This window comes from Corvus moneduloides, chromosome 1 (genome assembly GCF_009650955.1).
Source record: "Corvus moneduloides isolate bCorMon1 chromosome 1, bCorMon1.pri, whole genome shotgun sequence".
In the NCBI taxonomy this organism is placed as follows: Eukaryota; Metazoa; Chordata; class Aves; order Passeriformes; family Corvidae; genus Corvus; species Corvus moneduloides.
The window spans coordinates 28,074,522-28,097,584 of NC_045476.1; the positions used below are offsets into that span (position 1 = coordinate 28,074,522).

Here is a 23,063-nt window from a genome sequence, read left to right on the forward strand (position 1 = left end):
CAACTACAGTGTGTTTTGAAAGTAGTTGTGGTCCTATAGAAAGGCTTTGAAAGAACTTCAGCAGATGCTGTCAAAGTCCTGCCCCCAGTTATGTCCACAGTACACTCTTCATTTTGGGTGGAGTATGCGCACAGCCAGTGTGAATCTAAGGACCTTTTATATTAGTTTCCAAATGTACCTATTCTGTCAGTCTAAGCAGTGTGTATAGACGCATTTTATACTATATGTACTATACTATATTGTACTATACTGAGAAAGAGGATGCTTATTAAGTATCAAATACCTTCCATATTTAGATTCATATATGCACTTACTTGAATTTATTTGAGTAATCTAAATTAGGGTGATGGGATGCAGTATTTGTGAAATACTCTGGCAGAGCTGACTGTGAAAGGGATTTGGCAAGAATGATGGGGATATGTGTATTAACTTGTTCTTTCCATTTGTTAGAAGATTTAAGGAAACCCGTTCGAAGCCCATGCCTGCTTGTGCAGTGTGAGTAGGTTTGAAAACAGACTTCATCTGCCATGGTGCTCTTGAATCCTGCAGTGTCCTCAGCACACCATTACTCTTTCTCAAAATCAAATGTATTCTAGGAAACATTTTAGGGAACGTATACAGAGCAGAGGACTCCATTCGCAGGAAAAATAGAAGAATGAAACACTTAAACTACTACTACATTGTCATGGAATTTCAAAGTGTTTGGGAGTGTCATTTTATATCAAGATATTTGTTTTTCAGACCTTCCATGGACTTTAATCTTTACTACAGTTAATATCCGTATTTGCCAGGATGAACTAGGTGACATCAGAAAAAATTGAAAATCTTTATTTATAACATAAAGGGCGTTGCTTAAAATGTATTTCTTGCTCTTTGTACCATTCCTCTTAGTTTCATCTCTTCTGCCCTTTTTGTTATACTTGTCTTTTTCACCTCTGTCTTCTCTAATTTGTTGTGTTTCCTCATTTCTCAGATTTCCTTTTCACTGAATCATAGAAAAATAGGACTGGAAAGGACCTGAAGAGGTCATGTAGTCCATCTCCTCCCCCTAGGCAGGATCAGCTGTCCCTATATCATTCTTGACAGATGTTTGTCTAGCTTGTTCTTAAAAATCTTCCGTGATGGAGGTTCCCTGACATCCCTAGGCAACCTAGGCCCCTTTCCTTAGCATTCAAAAGGTCTTCCTGATGCCTGACCCTAGCTTCCCTTACTGCAATCTAAGCTCATTATTTTCTTCTCCTTTCCATTAAGTCCATATTTTCCCCTTGCTGTTTGTCCAGACTCTCTGTAAAACCAAGTAGCAGCTCTGTTATGATACAGGGCAATATTCTGTCAAAAGTTTTCTAGATTTCCTGTTAGTTTCTTTCTCTTCCCTATTTTATGCAAAATACTGTGTTACACTATCACTAATGCGCAGCTTTCTGGATGCAGAGAACAACATCTCTGATCTCTTTAATACAGAACTCCAGTCAACCATCCCAGGCATAGGAATATCCTACATGTATAATTTAAGAAGAAAATTCAGTCTTACAGACCTAATTCATTCTTTACCTCTGCAATTATCAGTTAATACTACCTTCACCATTGACAGCAACATGTAAATCTCATGTAAAAGAAATATGAATAAGGCCCTTTGCAGTTTTCAGTTTATTCTTATAAAGTATTATGATGCACTTTCCACTTCTCATGTTCACTTCATTCCTCTAACTGCAGCGTGCATACACGTATTGCTGCCAGATACTGATCACTGTTGCATACAGTCATCATTCTGGCATTTCTACTATATCCACCTACACAGAATGGCACTTACAGCAACTGCTTCTGTAATTTCTGTGCCTCCTTCTGTCTTTAAATGGAAAATGCACAACAGTCATAAATATAATTCATATCATATATACGTGTCCAAAATTGGGAAAAGTCTGCTATTGCAAGTTCAAATTGATTCTGTCATCTAGAATCTAATTCATAATCTAATCGTTGCCTCTCCTTAAGGCTATTTCTGGAGTAGAAATTATAGTGGATGAAAAGAGAGAGTATTTTGATGCAATTTCATGCCATAGATAACTATAATTGTCTTTTAAGCAGGACATTTACAGCTCAACCATCATGTCTGTAAAGCAGAGGTGGTGCTGGAAATTACGTAGGGAGTTAAAGATGGAATCCTCCCTCAGTCTCTGGTCAGGCCTTAAGGTGACTCTTCTGCCTCTTCAACCCCATTGCTCGCTTATCCCTCACAAGCAGCGAGTTAGAAACCAACCTGTAAATATCCCTTATATGTTGCTGTCACATCTAGGGCTACTGTGAATCCAAACTTCACTAGCCATTTTCCTTCTGCCCAGCTAAATTTTGAGATTTCTTGTATTTGTTTAAATATTTCTGGACCTTCAGCAACAAAGTTGCCAAGCTTCTGGGTATTCCAGTTATTTTAAAAATACATGCATTGTACAAAACATGTGCAGAGACTCAAACACTTCCTAGACCCAACCATCATATTGTGCACGTGATCTGTTGTGCTGAGTGCATGCCTTGCATGCAGAGCTGAAAAATGCAGTGTCTTCTCATTCTAGAGCTTCATGGAGGCTTTAGATTTATTGTGCACATGCTCAATAGTTGAAATGTTCAGTGACTGTATGTGTAACATAGCTGGAAAATGTTGTATTTGCTATCTCCCTGAGAAATGCTGATGGGAAATGGTGTAGAATCATAAAAAAAATTATGTGTGGAAGGTCAAGGTTCAAGAGATTATCCAGTCTAATCTGTTGGAGTATCTATTCCAGTTTTTAGCTAATTTGGTCCTGACCACACTGTCATAGAAACCCACAGATTCCATCAGTAATCTATGCCAGTGTTTCACTGCCATGTTAGATAGCTTTTCCCAACATCTAATTTGAACCTTCCAGATAACTAGGCCTCATTCTCTCCATTATAAAATGTAAGACAAAATAATTATCTCCTCTTTTCATTAGCTATGTCTGTATTCAAAGCAGGCATCACATCCCTCTTGGTCATCCCTCCTTTAGATTAAACACGACCAGTTCATTACAGGTGTCATCACAAGCCTCAGTTAACTCCCAAGCCTTCAGCCATTCTAATTATTTAACTCTACTTAGTTAAATAGATTTTTCTGAAGTCTGGAACTTAGCTGTGGACATGGCATCCCCCTCTGCAGAGGTCTTTCCAAGGCTCAGTAGAAAAGAAGGTGCACTTCACATGCACTACCAGCATCTACTCCCACTCACATGGCTTGGCATGGGAACTGCCTTTACTTTTGCAACACCACAGGATTGCAGACAGCATGTTCAAATGCACAGAAACATTTTGATTCCTAATCCTGTAGTCCAAAACCTGTCAAAATTTCCTCCCAGCATGTCATCAGCGCGTAAATTTAGTATTCTCTGTTCAATCATCCATGTCTTTAAGAAAATATTGAGTAGTGCAGAATGAGGACAGACTTCTGTGAAGCACCATGCATGCACACTTCTGTTTCCACAGATATCTCATCCTCAGTTTTGTTCTCCAAATACTTCGGCATTCATTCTGCAGCAATTTCACCTAAACTATGCTTCCTTAGGTTATAAAGAATGTCACATGAGGGAGTGTCGAGACACTTGTAAAGTCAAACCACCTACTGCTTTTTCCCTGTCTGCAAGGCCAATTACCCTGTCTTAGAGGGAGATCAGATTGGTTTGACACAGTTTGTTCCTAACAATCCATGTTGTCTGTTGCTACCTTGTTTTCTTGCGGGTGCTTACAAATTGTTTGATTATTTTCTTCAGTACTTTTCCATGGTTGAAGTTCAGTTGACTGGACTATAATTTTGCAGATCTTTCTCTTTAAAGATAGCTGCTGTATTTGCTCCTCCATCCTCACAGATAAGCTCTAACATCTCTTAGACTGTTCCAGATAGAGTGAAAGCATCTAACTGATCTAAATACAGTACTTATCTTCCCTTGCCTGTGCTGAAATCTTTAGTTTCACCAGAGATTCCCTCAGAAAACAGACCCAGACCCCAAACACCTGCTTGTTTCTGAAAGCTGCAGTCTGGATGTGATATGAGTATAATGGATGGGTAGGCAGTCCACTTCTGCAGTGCTCAGAAGAGGCCAACCATCACAGTGGGATGTTTCCCTAGGAGAAGATACTATAAAAGTAGACATTCTGGGTTGGGAATTCTCTGTCGATAAAATTCAGCCCTTAGAGAATTTTTTTAAAGATTCTCACTGCTTGCATGAGTCTGAAAACTGGAAGCCTTTTAATCAGCTTCTCAACTGTTATCCCCTTGATAAAGTGGCATGTTGTATTTTTTAAAATGTACTTGATAAAAAAAATCCTTGATATAAAAAGATGCTTTTTTTTATTAATCCACAAGGAAGTCAGAATACACTAAAAGTGGTCAGATAAATAATTATCATTATTATTATCACAGGTTAAATCAAAGTTTCTTCCTTCATTTTCTGTTATATTATGCCATGTAGAAGGTGGAAAAAGAAGTTGAAATTTTTTCCATTCTTAAACAGGCTCTAAAAGGAATATTGTCATTAAAATAGTTCATACATACTCCACAGAAAGTGTCATCTTGAATCTGAACAGATACCTTTATCTATAGTGTTATACAATTTGTTGTCTACTTAGCATCAGACATTTCTGTGTGTGCTGGGAGGATAATGCATATAATTTGAGTGTTACTAATGAATGTAGCTCCTTTTCGAAAGTAGTTTTTTCAGTTAGATATCAAAAGAGAAAAATTCATACTCCTTAGCATTCAAGAAGTAGATTTTAATTACCGACTTCAAGCAAGGTCAAATAGGTCTTTATCTTTTCCCCTTGTAGAAAATGCAGATAACAGCTGCAGTGAGGTGAAGCCTTTTTAGAATATTTATACTATCTTTTTTGATCAGTATCAAGAATCAACATAAAATAAAGGTATAATAAGCAGCAGTCACCAGAGTGTATCGGTACTGTATTACTGTATTCTTACGCTCTGAAAAGGCTGTACTGGATTACTAGAACACAATTCAAAACTGTAAAGTCCATTGTGTGCCTTCATTCTGTAGAGAGACTGCCCTTTGAATTTTCTGAGTTTTATGTGAAAATCAGTACCAAAGAATGTTCCTAGATTTCAACCCCACATGAAATCATACCATAGGCAGAATGGATTCATGGTTCTTTCCACTCCCCTAGTGAAAAAACAAAGAATACACTCTTGTAATATTTGTTTAAAAAACTTTTAGAAAGTCAGATTCATGTATCACAGTGTATCATTTGCATCTACCATACTCACTAGACTTTTTAGACGTGTCTTACTGGATACAATCCTGATGTGAATGGGGCCCAGAAGTTTCCCTGTGTGTTTTAGTATTGGATGACTTATCCGTTTGCATGATTCTTGTTTGTTTGCTAGATCTTCATAAAACAAATCATTGCTTCCTGTAGGAAAGGGATTTTGGCTCGGTTTATGTCCTTTTCCCCATTCCCATTCTTCCTGGCCCTGGTCCTGCAGTATGAAAGGATCTCTGTGAAACAATCCTGATTTCTATGAGAATCCATGTAGGGAATAAAAGTCTGGTTTCATGAGTCAGAAAACAGGTAAGGATATGTATTTACTAAATCAGAATCTTGCTGTGAATGTCATAGGTCTCTTATCACCCATTTCAAAAAAAGTATTTAGCTTCTAATTAGATTAAGTATCCAGTTAAACCAGGTAAAACTGGAAAGAAAATACTCAAAACAGCTCAGATTCCTCCTACTGTAACACTGTAACATGAACAAAGCCCATGGTGTTTAATGCTCCTATGTAATTTGTTCCCCAGAAGTAGATGGGTGAGATGGTGCATTGAAATTTTTCTATTACTGCTTCACTTTCTAAATACCTATTTTTACATTTTAACATATAGCTCCATCAGCCCTCCCAGACGCAAGTGGGACAAGCAGCCTCACAATCCAATCTCCTGCATTTGGCTCACAGTCAAGCATCTATGTCTCAAAGCCCAGTGCGTCAGGCTTCCTCTTCTTCCTCCTCATCCTCCTCCTCTTCAGCTTTGAGTGTTGGCCAGTTAGTCAGCAGTAAGTATTGCTCCCTGGCTCTCCTTAGTTCTCCCCTCTGTTTGTTCTCCTCACTGCTGAGTTTCCCAATCTGCTCTCCCTCCTTTTGTTTTTTTTATTTATAGTAGATTGTATATTGCTAAATAGACTGACTCTCACCAGTGAGAATTACTAAGTGCTGTCATGGATGGGGCTTAAGGTAAACATGCCTTTAAAAATCTTAATCGATGCTGAAAATGGTCATTAAAATGCCATTAATTGACTCATGAAGGCAATTATTGTAACTGAAATGTAGTTTACATTTTTTGGAAATTACACATTTTTGAATCAGTCAGTATAATGAATTACATTTCTCAGAATTTGGTGGGCAAACAGGTACTCCTACTTTTGGTTAAGCTGCTTGTTTGTTTGCTTGGTTGATATAGCAAACCATTTTACAAACCCTAATACTACGCAAATCTAGAGTGAGAGACTTTCTTGCCAGAAAAAGCTTGCAACATTTAAACAAGAATGAACTGGAACATGTAGGGGAGAAGAGAGAAGCACACTGCAGTGAAATAACTGAGTTCCAGTGTTAGGAATATAACAGCTGACCTGAACAGCCCTTTATCCAGATCTCACTGTTCAGAGTCTTTGCTATTACCTTTTCAGTACTAACTTGGTGTTCACATAGCAAAAACCACAGGTTGACAGTATACATAAGAAGCATTAACAGTTTTTGCACATCTGCAAAAATCCAAGTGATTTGGATGATCTTGTTCTATGATACTCCATGTATATATTCTAAGTAAACAAACACTATAGCTTATGCTATATTGGTAATGTAAAATATGCAACTGATGCAAGCTTATGAAGGGCTTAGAGAAACTGTCATGCAAGGAGAGAAGTGAAAAAATCTTGGTTAGATTTTTTCAGAGATCTTTTACATGGGGAAATTACTAGTAGGGCTATAGTGGTAAAATTATGCTGATATAACTCCCAGCGGGAATACTTTTATTCTGGAATGAAAATATCTGCATATAGATACAGATATAATTATAGTGATATAAATATACTGCTATTGCTCTGTCAGTAGTAAATTTTCTCATGTAGACATGCTTGTAGGAGGAAGACAAAGAAGAGGTTTTACATTACAAATACATAAAATTTATCCTAGTCCATGTGGGAAAATTGGGTAACATAGCTGGTGCAGAATGAGTTATTTTTCAATAGCTAGTCCAGAACAGCTCCTCTTGTGGACATTCTAATTTAAAATAAATGCAACATAGAGGAAGCCCTTTTAAGTTTACAGGATAAATCCATCAAAAGTTAGGAGATGCTCGAAAAATAGTTATTTGTTCAACTGTATGCAATTCCTATTAGAACATGTATTTCATTATACCAATATATTGTTGTGCGTAAAATCAAGCAATCATGATTTTTTTGCTCATCCTTCTTTAAATGCATTCCCAGTGTAATTGTCCTAGGGATGTATCAGAATTACTAGTGCAACAGGTGGGCTTTTGTCCCAGGGTTTATCTGATTCACTAATCTGTTCCCCAGTTTGCATAACATTTCAGGTAGGAAGCTGTAGAGGAGTGAAGGATGGTCTTGCCTGAGGCAATGGAGGACTGAGGAGCTGAAGCCTTCTGTCTGCTATGTAATTCCAGTGCAACAGCGGGCAAATCACTTAAAAGAGATTTTTCACAAGTGCTCCCTCAATATCCAGCTTGAGAATCTGGACTTTAATTTACAGAAGAATCTGGTAGTCACAGTTGCAATTTTAAGTGCACTTTCATTGTGGAACTGTATCAAGAACCATTTGAAGACACAGTCTAAAAAATCATTTCCTACTTGACCTAGACTGGGTAACCCAAAAATGCTTCTTCCCTTAATATCTGTCTACTTTTCTGTGAATGAGAAGGGGAATACCCTCATCTTGTAGAAACACAAGAAAATAAATTAAGGTTTTTAAAAAAACAGAAGAGCTCAAGAGGAGATGTCTTTAGTGAAGAACTTTAATAGAGGTCTGGGGCCACACACTGAACAAGTAAAAAGGCAATACATCAATCAGTTTGTCTGCAATGAAGGACAGTTCATCCTGTTCACTGAACAAGGCACATGAAAAAGAAATGATAGTCCACGGCTCAAAGACTATGCTTCACTGTGGTGTGGGCTGCTGTAATTCCAGCATTTTGTAGCTTCTGAGTGTTAATTTGTGCAGCTCTAAGGATGTTCTTTTAGCCCCTTTTTTTGCCTGGATAAATTTCAAGGTTTTTACAAAAGCAGAACAGTAATGTACATCAGTCATATGGTGAGATAATATTTATGTTCATAGCTGGAAATAGAATATGTGTTGAATGGATGGAAAAGCTGATAGTTCTGTTATCATCTTGTTGGTTCTGCTTTAAAATAAACATGCTGTGCTTATGGATTTGGCTGAGAGCAGAGCAGTATGAGGCACAGGAATATCAATTTGGGCACAACTGGGAGATACATTAACGAACATACGACTTTTACTTGATCCTCTCAGGCTTGACTCCATCCACTACTTGTCTTGTTCTAGTGCCATTAATTCTTCACACTGTTCTCCATGCAATCCGCTCTCCCTTTGCCTCCATGCTTTTGTTCCTCTAGTTTTCTCCCTTCAGTCCTTTCCTCACAGTCCATCATTACCCAACTTCTCTTTCCATTTCAGTTCTCACTCAGTCACTGTCTCCAGACCATATCTGTACTCTTTTACCAGCCTTTTTATTAGGTAGCTTCTATCCTCCTTTATCTTGTTTTATCACTAGTGCCACCTCTTCTTCCCTATTTTCTTTCCTCTACCACAGTGAGTGGTACTACTCTGCACAGTCAGGCCCTCTCTCCCTCCACTCCAAACTCTGATCCCTGCTCTTTAATAGTCTTCCAGTTTGGTTTTTTCCTTCTATCATCTTTTTCTTAAGACTCAAGATTAATTTTTGCCCCCTCTGAATCCAAATCCTGCTGACGCCACTCCCATGCTTCCCAGAAGCCATCAGAGGAGTGTGAAAAATAATCACAAAGAAGAGCGTCAAGTCAGTCTCCCTGTCCTTACTGCAGTTCTATCATAAAGCAGGCCAGAGCTACAGGCATAGGAAACTTTTCATACAGTCAGACCGACAAAGAAGTTGTACTAGGAAATTAACTCACTGGAATTCAGATCTTAAGAGTATTCCAAAAGAAAATGTTATTGATAGGATTTTCCTGGAAAAAATTACATGTTAAACATAGTTACACATAAATAAAAACTTGTGGAGTTGTTTTGAGTTTATGCTTCTAGCTTCATCCAGTGTCTGCTATTCAAGACTAACAGAATGAGTAGCGTGAGGAGCAGATCAACTCACTTCTGCCATTCATATAGCAACCTTACACAGATAGAAGCAAACCGATCATCTCAATTATCCTTAAAGGTTGTCCAGCATGCTTCTGAGAGCATGTAGCCAACCATAAACTGGAGTTAATACTGCATGCCTAAGCCTGCTTGAGCTGCCACATCAGGGACGATGTTGCAGGGCACAAGAGAGCTACCTTCTGTTTTCTATTAATGTGGAAAGAGCCTACAAGAAAGAGGAAAATATTGGCAGTTCAGTAAGGAAAGATCAAACCACCTGTGTAATGAAACATGAAAATCAGACAAGATCCTTTATAGCTTTTCCTTCTCGGCAATACTGTTTCACCAAATAGTATTAAATGACCTTCATGAGTTTGACAATTGTTTCATGTGACTGAAAAGCCATTTGCACAAAACTGTGGCTGCACATGAGGATATAGACAGAAAGTCATCCTTGTTTTGCTTCTTTACAGAACCTGTTCAGTTTCTAGATGCAGATCCCTGAAGGGCAGGAGCGCATCTTTGTCAAGCCTGTGGCCTTCTTAACATCCCAGCTCCCACAATGGCTGCAGAACTTTGTATGAAAGGCCTACAATTGAAATCCAGTGTCTGAAAGTCCATTTAAAGTCTTTCAGTGGGATGAGGCGGGAAATGGGTTAGTGTTTCTGAGAGAAATCCTGAGGCATGAGGGCAGCATGAAACAATTTGTGGCCTCCTGAACCTATCTTTGATTTCTTTATCCCTCCTGAGGTAGGAATATTCTTTCCTTTTCCTCATTCCTTACAAAGGAAGTCCAGACCTCTGGCAGAGGTTCTGGAGTTGAGTACCTTGGCAGAGATTTGCTATATTCCAGAAATAATTGCTAAATATAGCAAAGTTCATGTAAAACTAGTCAGACTTTTTCAGTTAATCAAATTGCATAGAGCATCGTAACTTCAGCAAATAATTATTTGGGGCAAGCTTCTGCACACTGGCTGCAAAGAGACTAACTCTTTTACAAGACATTGCCTCACATCAGAGAAATTATTAAAGTACAATGAGAAAGTCATAGGAACTCTCTTTGTTAACTTTAGTGTTCCATGTTCCTTGGGTTTATTCCTTTTACTTTTCATTGTAGTAGTATTTTCTGTCTGATTTTGCTTTTTTTTCTTTAATGTGTTTCTTATTCAAAAAAGTGCATTTCCTTACTTTTTAATTTCTCTTTCTTTTTTTTAATTTCCTGTCCTTTTTTTTCCTTTAGGTTATTGTCTTCTTTATAACTTTTCCCTTTTCGGTCATAATCACCCCTTCATCCCTAACCAGCAACAAGTGCTAATTATTTTAAAGACAAAATGTAACAGCTATTGCCAAATAAAAGATATTTTAAAGTAAGTTCTGTCTAAGCAAGTACTGCAAGATTCATCTCTATTCTTCCTGTCCCTTCTGTATGATTCCTTTGTATTGTCCAATCCTATTTGTATTCTCTTTTGTCTTCTTTGTTTTCTCTTCATTCAATTCTACATCATTATTCCTCCCTTTTTCCATTTCATTTTCCTCTTCTGTAATGCATCGCTCTGCTCATTTCTTTAACTTTTCCGCCATATGTTCTCTTTGTGGAAATCACTGGCTTCCCCTTGTGCTCTGAGACTTGTGTCCCCATGAAGTTCCTTTCTTCCTTCCAAACTCATTTTACTTTCATCTGTTACTATAAAATTAAAATGCCTCCCATAAACAAATTATTCTTCTTTTTTTTCCCACTGAGCTCCACTCCATTTTCCATTATCAATGTTTTGTCCTGCCTTTCTTATCCAATTTACTTTCCATTGGACCTCCTCAGCCAGCTATTTCTCCTCCTGTCTGACTGGGGAAATCATCCGCCTGTAATCCCTCCCGTGGCAGAACTCTGTGCAACAGAAATTTGGTTTCTCCTTCAGGGTGCACTGATTTCTCTGCAGCAGCTCTTTCCCCTAACTATTAAAACCACAGCATATTTTCACTCAACAACAAACTCACACAGGATTTTCAGAAGAGTTCAAAAGTGGGAGAAGTATTCCCTTCAGTAGGAAAAAACAGATTTCAATGCAGGAGAGCTTGTGGATTTAATTTCTTCCATACTGCTCATCTACCTTCAACATCCACCAGGACAGCTGGTGGAATTTTAGCTGTCTTCCTTTTTGTTACATGTACCCGTATCCTCTGAAATGGTCCCAGAAAACCCTCTTACCTTTCTCCAGTAGTTTCATAGACAGCCATTGTTTTCTCATGCAATAATATAAACTTGGAGTCTTGAAATGCTGTTACTGTAGATCCCAAATACTCAATGGGTTTGATATTCTCTATTTTCCTGTTTGCACTGGGTGGCCTTCCCTGGGATAGCCACTTAATTTAAAAAGCGTAAGCTACTCTTCCTAAAATGTGAAATGCCTTATATGTTCAACTGTTCTGAGAGCCCAGAACTTGTTAAAACAAAGTCCATAATCTATTTGAATATGTTTATGTGTGTGCATATATTAGACCACACAGTCTAAGACTGTACAGATGGCATTTTAATGCGGTAGAGTAAAACAGACCAATGATGATATCAATAGAGTGGTCTTCATAGCACTATTTGTGTTTTAGGGAGGTGACAGAAAACAAGATCTGTGGATTTCAAAGGGCTTTGAATCACACCCAAAGTAGAAATGGTTCCAATTTTGTACAAATGCTATTTTCCCTAGAGTTCAAGATAAAACACTTCAGTGTTTCAGTCCATCTGTTAGTACTTTCCTGTTGCCAAAGAAGCTATGAAAGAATGAAGCCTTTTTCTCAACAGATATTCCACTATATACTACATTCTACTAATGTATTACTGAAGAGCATCACAGTTTTTTCTCATCTCAAGTAGATAGAGCTCAGCCTAATATTTCCCTCATCCAAGTGCCACAGGCAGGAAAGGTCTTTCCATGGCGTTAACTGTTGCAACAGTGCCAGATCATTCTAGATCCAGCAGAACTTGACAGAATTTCTCTATAATCTCTCTAAGATCTCTGCAATTAGTTTTCTTACTTCTCTTTTTATTCCTAACAGGAGTTGGGGAGCATTACAGGTGCCAGGTGCCATAGTTTGCTACTTTTCGAGTTCTCTAGGAACACCTGAATTGTCCTTTGTCACATACCTAACAGCCTTAGTCAGAGGACTTAAAGTAACAGAAGGAAAGAGGTGAGGAAGGCCACAATTTTAGTGTACTTCACTCAGGGGATTTTTTGAGGCCAGTATCATTTATGATATTTAGTACAGAGATGTAAAGAGTAGATAAGTCTTCAGCTCCCTTCTGTGTCTCTGAAATTCAGAACTGGTATGCTAGATAGACTATATGGCATAAGCAGGAAAATTACATGCTTCTAAAGACAATTACCTTGTAAACCTGAGTGGCCACTGTCACAGCACTTAGTCCTAAAGCACACAATATGCACCCTAGCTTTGTACTGGATGAGTACATAGGTGTACAGATGACCACAAGTACAGCAGTGAGAACAGCAGAGATGATTCTGAGTGTGAAGTATTGTTGAAACAAGGTTCAACCTATGTGCATGTTTATCTGTGCATAGTTCATGTGGTCCCTGGTTGCATACACACAAATTTTAAAAATATTACTGCCATGTGTGTTTCTTACACTCAAGCAACAGATAGATATAGGCTAAATTTATATATCAGAAAACCCTTTTCCCTCTGTCTATTATTGGACAAAAAGATTTTTTCATAGGATATTTCCATGATAAGGAAATTTTAAACCAGGCTTATAAACCCCTGAAAAGAAAAGCTTTGCTACTGTAATGCTGATAAGCCCTCACTATAGCCATACTAGCAGGAGCCATTCTAATACAGGGTTCAGAATTGTAATGTAGTCTAGCATTGTCCTTGGACAACTGCTTGCATTTACAGAAATTGAGGGGTTATTGTGCTGCAAACTTTTCACCTCAGCGTCTGAGGAATGAGGTGAAGAACAATAGAGATGTCTCACTGGAAGAACGGCTTCACTACATGCAGGATTGCACAACACTTTGAAATCTTCTACCATCCCAGTCCCATGCTGTCTCTGACTTGGCAAACACTTTCATTTAGTCAGGGATCAGTAGCTTGGGAGGGGGGAAAGTTCCATTCTCCAGCTGTTGTGTCATTTCCCTTGATAAGTCCTAAATTGACCAAGTTATCCAGCTCCAAAGGAGCTTTTCTGTGGTAGACATGCTTTATTATGTGCCCTTTCAGGGACAAAGGCTTCTGTGTCAGTAAACCGCTATAGAGAGGAAGGACAAATTTATTCTCACAGCATCATAAGCATTATCTTCTGAGGGACTAATGTAGAAGTAAAATAACTGTGCAGCATTACCATCCAAAATCAGTGTTGTTGCTCCTTGATTATCGACCTGATGGGAGGCAGAATAAAAAGCTTGAAAGGCTGCTTCTCAGAAGGGAATATTTTAAAAGATTATTTTTAAATTAAGGAGGTTTTAAAGGCAGAATTTTTTAGGCCTGTTCATTTGCTGGGTTATTTTGGACATTCATGTGTCAGTTTAAATTGGGTATTGTGTAAAAGGGAAGAAATAGTTGTGAATCTCCTTATTTGGCATTACCTTTAGATAAAGCAGAAAGACTTGATTTCAAGCTAAAAATCCAAGCAGCTCATACATATATATAGCCCTCCCCACAGGCTGGATATAAATATAGTAACACCAACCTTCTTTCGCTGCGTGATAAGAAGGGAAAACAGGGAACAAGACTTCTCAACCCAGAGAAGACTTTGCAAGGCATAAATGGCAGTGAGGAGCCCAGTCACACCCTCCCTCTGAGGTGAGCTGGCCTTTTTCAGGAGTTCAGCAACAGCATATCTTTGAAAATCTTCCACCAGCACCTGCAACCCAGTCAGGATCTTAGCAATCTGAACATGCTTCATAACACACCTGACAAGGCCAGTCTGTTTCTGTTTGGGGAAGAAGAGAAAGGGATCAGTACTAAAAAAATTGAACTTGAAAGCCTTGACACTGAAAACAGCTGTAAGCCTGTCCCACCGATACGTGATGCAAAGAACTGACATGTTTAAAAAATATCTCAACAGATCCTCAGACAGCCTCTGGGGAGGTGGATGGGGTAAATCTGGAAGAAATACGAGAATTTGCCAAAGCTTTTAAAATCCGACGCCTGTCCCTTGGCCTGACACAGACTCAAGTTGGCCAAGCCCTAAGCGCCACCGAAGGCCCAGCCTATAGCCAGTCTGCCATCTGCAGGTAACAAGTTACATCATAAACTCTCCTCTTCTCTCTTTGTTCTTCATAATGATCCAGTTTGTTGTGATGAGCATGCTTGTGTTTGAGTCTCATGACTTTAGAGTATATTATTTAAACTGATGTTTAAATTAGCCAATAATGTTGTTACCTAACATATAAATTGTTTTTATTGTGTATATTTAGAGTGATTTTGGTCTCTTTTTTTTCCCCTCCTTTTTTAAACAAGTGAGAAACAATGTTCCTAGCATAGAGGCTTAATTCCATAGATGAGTGCAAAATCCCATACTGGATGAGCACCAACTGACCCTCTTCATACTGTGCCATTTTCTACAGATAGGGTTACTGAACAAGTATTTCATGGCTGCATCCCTGCTAAGTTAAAACCTGTATTACTGTGGTTAGCACTTCACATAGAGGATGTTAATGATGATTTACCTAGGCAACACAGAAGGGAAAAAAATAGCCTTCCTGCTATCTTGCAAACCAGCAGCTATTCATCTTTTATCACCCAAATATTTACTGAAAAAAACTGGCAAATCCATGTGTGAAAAGCAGCAGCACTCTGTCCTAATCATAAGAAATAATAGTACAGTCTTGACAGAGTTAAAGTATAAGCAAACACCTTATATGCATGTATGTGTGTTACAGTAATCCCATGTTTATGCATGAGGTAACAAACACACTTAGGTAACAGCTTTTTCCTCTTGGGCAATGCCTTATAGTCCTTCTCCATCAGTGAAAGCCAAGAAACCAGCTCTAAGCTCATTTAAGTGGATTTTGTTTTTGGTGATCCATGAAATGCTCTGTCTTTTTATCTGCTCTTTATACTTTTAATGTATTCCCCATAGAACGGAAGTGTACTTTTCCTGCAGTTAAAGACTAAGGTTATAAATAACATCAGTATGGGGTAGTGTGCTTGCAGCTCACATTTTGCTCAATGATTTTCCATAAAACCCATTGATTGTTGTTAAATACAAAAAGCTCCATAGGATCCTCTCACTTCTATGGTCTCCCCTACTGTTTTTTTCTTATAAGATACCTCCCTGTAGAAAATAACCTTTATTCAGTCTATACAAGGATACTACTGCTGGGAAATTTGTTTCAAGACTTGTATGTCGTTATACCAAACATGTCCTGCAGTAACAACACTAACAAGCAATGCCAACGATATGAATGCTATTGCTCCCTATTGCTAAGGATTAATTTTGATTTTGTATTTTTTTTTAATTTCTTTGTGGTCAGTTGGTAAAGAATGCCTAAAATGGGTGGAGTTTTTAGCAACTGACAATTTTTTGTAGCCTTAAGTTACTGTTTATCATACTATACTTTAAAGGGACACTTTGCAGTTTCCTTTACTTTTGTCTCATTTGCTGTCTTCTCATTTCCTCCATCTTCCTCACACTTTGAGAAAGCGCTGGGGATGGTGAGACCTTTTACAGAGGGCTCCTTGGAGGGGCAAGTTGCTCAGAACATGAGATTGGGTGCAAGAGCTGGTCCCAAATACTTGCAAGGTTACAGTTTTTTTAGTTTTCTTTGCCCGCCTCAGACAGACACCATTTTGGGCTGTAATTACATGCTATGACTGTGCATGTTTTGTTAAGCACCAAGACAAGCTGCTTCAGTGGCAGCATGTGTTCCTCAGAAATAGTAGATTTAACTTTCTTTTAATTGTAACAAATTTCAGCATGAACTCCAGGTCAATGGAAGGGGCAGTAAGGCAAGCAATTTGAGCAACCAATTTGAAGACAAATGTAGAATCTCCTGATGGCCTGTGCAGGTCATATGAGCAATATACCACCTTGATATGTTCTGCATGCAAATAGCAGTATTTTCTTTAACTTGACACAATACGTTCTAAAACATATCCTTCAGTCTGAAATATCACTGGACACCAAGGAATGACACCTTGCAGTCAATACCACGTTAAGATGTCAGGCACCAGTTACAAATTCTTTGGAGTATTATTATCTGAAATTATTCTTTGTCTTATTCTTTGTTTGTGAGAAGTGCTTTGTTTCTTGCTGGAATATTTTTTGCTGCCTCCACATGCTGAATAGAGACACTAAAAATGGCCAGCTACGGTCACCAAGTTTCTTTGCATAAAGGCATTGATTCAGTCGGTCTCATCTCCAGAGCACTCTGCGATTAGTGGTGGTGGTGATGCTTCAGCAGCACCTGGGCTGGAGAGCATAGCAGCGACATCCAATAATTGTTGCCTTTCTGCAGCATTAACTGCCACAACATGCAGAGTGGACAGAGCAAAGTGGGAAAATACAAATGGGTGGCACCAGAGATTTGGGTTAAGATTTTTTAATGTGTAGCAAAACAGGATGAACTCAGTAAATGAAAAAAACAATTACTTATAAAACTTGAAACGTGAACTCAGCTCTTCTGCTTGTTTTTGAAACTATTAAAGCTTTGTGTGGCTGCTTTTCCAGATGTTTTATAATACTTGTAAAATCTGGTTTGGCAAAAGATTTTTGATGGCAAAATGATATATAGAAGACCTCATTTACAGGAAATGATATTCTGGTACAGTTTACAGAAATACCACAATAAACTCAGCTTGGTGCCACAGCATATTAGTAGACTGTTATGCTGGTTTTCATCTGGAAAACACGAGTCTGTCTTTGCACATTGTGGGGACAGCAAGATAATTGCAAAGTGTCCAGCTGTTTCAGCTGAACACCGCTGTGGCTATGGGAATTTTTTTTCCAACCCAGAAAAGTGATGTAGCATTAACTTACAAACAGTGAAGATTGCTGAAAAATGGAAAGGAAACCTGATATTCAGAGACTAGTGTTTGCCATTGGTTTTTATTATTAAAGCTGTGGTGTTTGGATTGGGAGGGATAACAAAAGGATTAAGCACAAAGACAAGATGATAAAAGCAATTGCCTTGATATCATTTCCTGTAATTAGACTTAGTCTCAAGGGTTTTGAAGATCATCAGAAATATGAAAATGCGATTCTTAACCTGTATTATTTAGTGTACTTAGAATTTTGTTGTAGTGCTCATTTTGTGTTAGCTTAAATATCTAGCTATATATAAATATATATATATCTATATCTATGTATAGATATACTTATAGATATACCTATTTGACAGTTTTCATAATCTATTGTAAATTATCTCTGCCAGTCAATTAGTCAGGCAGGCAGGAAGTCCCACCCTGGCAGAGCATCAGTGTAAGACTCTTCTTTCTCAATTTTCCCTCAGACACACCATCCTGAGAAGCCACTTTTTCCTACCACAGGAAGCCCAAGAGAACACTATAGCTAGCAGTCTGACAGCCAAACTGAACCCTGGCCTTTTGTATCCTGCCAGGTTTGAAAAGCTGGACATCACCCCTAAAAGTGCCCAGAAGATAAAGCCGGTGCTTGAGCGGTGGATGGCTGAGGCTGAGGCCCGCCATCGAGCAGGGATGCAGAACCTTACCGAGTTTATTGGGAGCGAACCATCCAAAAAGCGCAAGAGGCGTACCTCGTTCACGCCACAAGCCCTTGAAATCTTGAATGCCCACTTTGAGAAGAACACGCATCCCTCTGGGCAAGAAATGACAGAGATTGCAGAGAAACTGAACTATGACCGGGAAGTAGTTAGAGTTTGGTTCTGCAATAAGAGGCAAGCACTGAAGAACACAATTAAACGTTTGAAACAACACGAGCCCGCGACGGCAGTTCCTATGGAGCCTTTAACAGACTCTCTGGAAGAAAACTCCTAAAAACAAAACAAAACCAAACCAAACCAAATCACACAGGAAAAAACCCCACACCAACTGAAACGCGTCCATATGAACTCTGTGAAAATAACTATTCATCACCCTTGTAAGTAAAAGACTGAGAAAACTACAAGAAGGACAGAACAGTTTATAATTGTCCGTGGGTTTTCCTATTTAAAAAAAAAACAAAAAAAAAAACCAAAAAAAAACCAAAAACAAAAAAAAAATACACAACACTTAGTGTGTGTGCGGTAGAATTAGTTCCCAAAAAACCCGAAAAAGCCAGTTTTTTTAAATGGACTTCAAGTAAACCAAATAACGGCTTAATTTTTTCTGTATATTATGAAAATATGAACACATTTTAAGGAAAAACAAAACAAACAAAAAAAAGAAAGGAAAAAAGAAAAAAACTTTTATCTGTTTAAAAGAGAATACAAGCCTGCCACCTGGAGGAGTGATTGTAGCCTTTCAGGTATCAAGTGCTGATTCACTATGAAAACTATTAACCAAAGTCAGAAACATGGCATTGCAAACTAGATTGTTAGTCTACTCTTTTATGAGTGTAAAATTGTGTTACAAATTTTTACATTTGTATTTTGCAAAGAGGAAAACAACAGGATTAATTTCTCTCATCCTTGTTTTCACCCCCTGCAGGTGTGTACAAAGTCATTCCATAGTTGTCACCTCATTTTCTTTTCTTTTCTTTAACAGTTTTGCAATCTCTTGGCGTTTGGGTGCCAAAAATAATTACTTTTTATTGTGATTTGTGGGGTTTGTTATTTCTCTTCTAAGCGTGTAAGTCTTGGTTGCATTTCTTTTTCTGGCTTTTTTTCTGATTCTATTTGCTGCATCCTCCCTTCCAGCTCATTCTCCACCCCTTCCCCAACCCCCCCAAACCCAGTACTGTTTAAAGAATTTTAAAAAGAAAGGTGAAATATTTTATGTTGATATGCTGAAATACAATAGAGAACAAAGAAGGATTGGGATTATGTCTGATGGACTGTCAAGCCCACACTGAACATTGTGCTTTTTGTCAAATGTGTAGCTTGAGATTTCTCTGTCCTTTGGCCTGGCGAGGTTACCAAAATTCATTTTGTAGTATAAATATAAACTGCACACCTGGTACAGTGCTGCATCTATATTTTGGTTCCATTTGAAGCAATTTCTCTCCAAAGTCTGCTAGCCAAAGAAATTTCTTGAGGTTTTGATGAAAACAAATGGACAGGCTGAGAAGTTATGAGGTTGTTTTGATCATCACATCACTATGGACAGGCTGAGACGTTATGAGGATGTTTTGATCATTACATCACTATGGACAATTTTGATGGTAGTGCTCTGTTCCTTTGGCTTTTTTTATGCCATATTGATGCTTGCCTTGTTGACTTCTTCAGTAGGAGGATGTGCTTCTGCAGGTGTTTGCTGCAGCCACTGTCTAGACTAAGCAACTGGGACATAGGAAAAACCACAGAATATCCCTTGATTATATAAGGTGGGTCACCTGCAATATGATTCAGGTGAACTGATTTTTCTTTAAAGACAGTATATCTCTGTGGCTTCCATTCTGATTGGACAAGCATCTGCTAAAATACTATGGTCATTGGACCTACAAGCATACCAAGGCTCAGAGGGAAAGAAAGGTGTTGCAAGTTCTTGATGGGGTGTGGGCTGACCTGTGAAGGTCATCTGCAATCTTCATCTTCTGCTCAGTTATGCTCAAGCCTTTGGGATTCTGCCCACTGTTAGGGTAGAAGCTGCATCTTGATCAGGTCTTCCCAAAAGATAACATCAAATATTTGGTTCAGCTCACTGTAGAGATGGTAGAGTAAAATTCTGCTGGTGTAACTCCTGACTGCATGCCTTGACCTAAGGATGGTTGTGCTGGATTTTTGGTGATCTACTTAAGATGTGGAAGGAAGTTCCTAACGTGCTGGAGTCTTCAAACAACACCTCTCTTATTAAAAAGTTTTCAAGAACTCCAGGAGATATCCAAAACTTAGTGAAGAAACAGGCTTTCATTGATTTCAGTAGGCTTTGAATCTGGCCCTCTATTTTATTAATGGGATTTGCCTTGTAAAGTGGGGTATTTATTGCACGATTAGTGGAGCTTTAAGATTTCAGAGACCATCATCTGGGCCAGAAGCTGCTTCTAAATGTGAGCACTCTCAAAGGTCAGTGTTGGAGCACACTGAGGATCCAGTACTCCAGGATGGGCTCATGTCCAGCAAATGCATTTTAGACTTAAAGCTTCAGCAGGGTATGTTTAAGGATATTTTCAGTATTCCTTTATGAGCATGAGAGTGACAATTGTTATTGACTCTTTTTCTGCTGTTGATATATAAATAACTGCTGATGGGAACAAACGCCTCAGTAACCACAGGCAAATTGTGAGGCACAAAAAGATGTTTTATCCAAGTTGAGCATGTGAAATAGAGAGTCTCACAGTAACATCTGCCCCTCTGGGTTTTCTTTTTACCCTCTCTCTCCAGAGATACCTATATCCACAAAAATATCTATGTTGTATATAACGAACAGCCCTAAAGTTGTGGCCACAGTTCAGTGTACGTAACGATCAGACCACCTTCCAGAAGCCAACAGGAAAGCAAGGATGAACAAATCATATTTGGAAGCAGTCATTCCTGAAATCCTACCCATGTCTCCAGAACACTCCTAATTGCCCAGTCATTAATGCCACATACACAATTACACGTTCAGTCATCCTTAAGGCCATACCTTCCCCCACTCCATCCCCACCATTAACAGCCTGGGAACAAAACCATCAACCATTCTTTGCCTAAAAACTAAATTTCCAGTTCTCCCAGGGACTGCTCTAAATTCTGTGAAGAAAAATCCCCCAAGAAGAAAAGTTAACTAAACACTGTATGAAAGATACTAAATGTTTAAAAATATGCTGGCAGCAGTTATATAAGCTCTTTTCTGTTCCAAGTACATATCAGAAGGATATAACTAGGACAGTGAAAATGTAAAATGAATATAAATTGCCAGCATGGAAGAAAAAATAATGTTCATCCCACAGTCTTAAAACCAGTCAAGTGCAGTGGTTTTTTTTACAGTTTTCTAATTTTGTATTATGTTTTGTAAATTATTTATAAAGTGTTGTAATGCTTCTCATATTAATTTTTTTATACACAAATCTTTGCTATGAGGCATAAATGGTGCCTGAACAGATTCTTAGGAAGATAAATTATGTGTGAGTAGTACATCTTTGAGGGGGGCATAAATATTTGGTTTTATTTTGTTACTGGCAACATTTCTGGTTCCCATTTGTAAACAATTTTCATGTATTGATAACATTTGAATACCTTTTAATTTTGCATGTGACTAAAAGATAGATTGCTACCAGCAAATGAAACAAAAGTCTCTTCGGTCATATGTGAAGGTTTAATGGTTTTCCAATTTGTTGATAATTGATTTTAAAAAAAAAAAAATACATAAAATATTATTTGAATAATGAACCAAGGGGTTCACTAACTGTTCTGATTTTGTCTTTTTATGTTTTTCACTAAAAAACTATTTTGGACAGTTGAAGAAATCAAATTAATTCAAAGGGTTCCAATTTCTTTACATTATTACTGGAAAAAAAAAAAGCAAAAAAAAAAAAAAAAAGAAAAAAAAGAAAAAAAGAGGGAGAACAAGGAAGCAAAAAGGAGCTAGGAAGGAACAAGTAGAGGCGTATCAAAGAACTCAAGCTATAACCAAAAAGAAGTATGTAAAATGCCTTTGCTCGTCTTCTCAATGCTGGACCAAAGCTCAATGTATGTAGGTATATGCACATTGTATAGATATGGCTAAATGTTGCTGACAATCTCGCAATACTAAACTGTTACTATTAAAAAAATACAAAAATAAAACTGTTCATCAGTGTTTTACCTCAGCACTCTACTTGTACCCAGTTATTGACAAACATTCAAATAAGAAGATAAGAGAGGAAATTGATTTCCATGTCAATGTTTGACTGTAAAATCTGTTTGGAAAACATTTTGTAATGAGCTTTATGTCACGTGGTTTGCTTGTTTCCAACTTGAGACTATGTGGGGCACATTTGTTTATTTATCGTTAAAAAGTGATATTATTACTATTATTATTATTATTATTAATTATTATTATTACTATTATTATTATTATTTTTGTCCTATGTGCTATAATCTACAGAATGGTCACCAGGGTCACTTACGAAGCACTGCAAAGAGATCTGTTTTTCCATGCATGGAGCATGCAGGGGGAAAGATGGCAGTACAAAATGGACTGTATTGTGTTGTTAAAAAATATGAATAAATAAAAAAGGAGTGGATATGGTGGACTTGTGACCAAGAAAACAAAGTGGATATTTAAAAGCTCCTTACTACTCTGACTTTGAAACCAAAGCTGATTTATCTGCACAGGTTGCTTAACATGAAAAAAATAAAAAAACTGACAAAAACTGTACTTAATCTAGAGCAATATCTGTATGGTCAGTAAAGCTGCACTTTGTGTATTTCTTAACAGCTTCAGATCTGTCACTTTTAATTTGTACCATAAAAAATAAAGAATTGTTTGACATGAAACATAAGCTCCTTTCATGTGTTTGTCTTAAATCTCATGCATTATTCACATTATTCAAGCTCATGTAATTTCACATCAGTTCAATACAAAACCAGTTAAATTCTTGAAAAAAGGAAGAGAGAAAATCCATTTGCACTGTGGAGCATAACTTTATCTGCAAAACTAA

At 37.9% G+C, this 23,063-nt stretch overlaps 1 protein-coding gene across 3 annotated transcripts in view; it reads left to right on the forward strand.

Moving 5' to 3' along the window:
• The window catches only part of POU6F2 (POU class 6 homeobox 2), a 333,404-nt gene extending 310,500 nt beyond the window's left edge, over nt 1-22,904 (forward strand). For 2 of the 3 annotated variants that reach the window (XM_032103316.1, XM_032103335.1), the window contains exons 8-10: nt 5,895-6,063; nt 14,448-14,616; nt 17,836-22,904. In XM_032103316.1, the coding sequence (XP_031959207.1) occupies nt 5,895-6,063; nt 14,448-14,616; nt 17,836-18,340 (843 nt within the window). In that variant the 3' untranslated portion in view covers nt 18,341-22,904. The remainder of the gene's footprint in view (nt 1-5,894; nt 6,064-14,447; nt 14,617-17,835) is intronic. The other variant, XM_032103326.1, reaches the window with a different exon arrangement.
• The last annotated feature ends 159 nt before the right edge of the window (nt 22,905-23,063 follow it).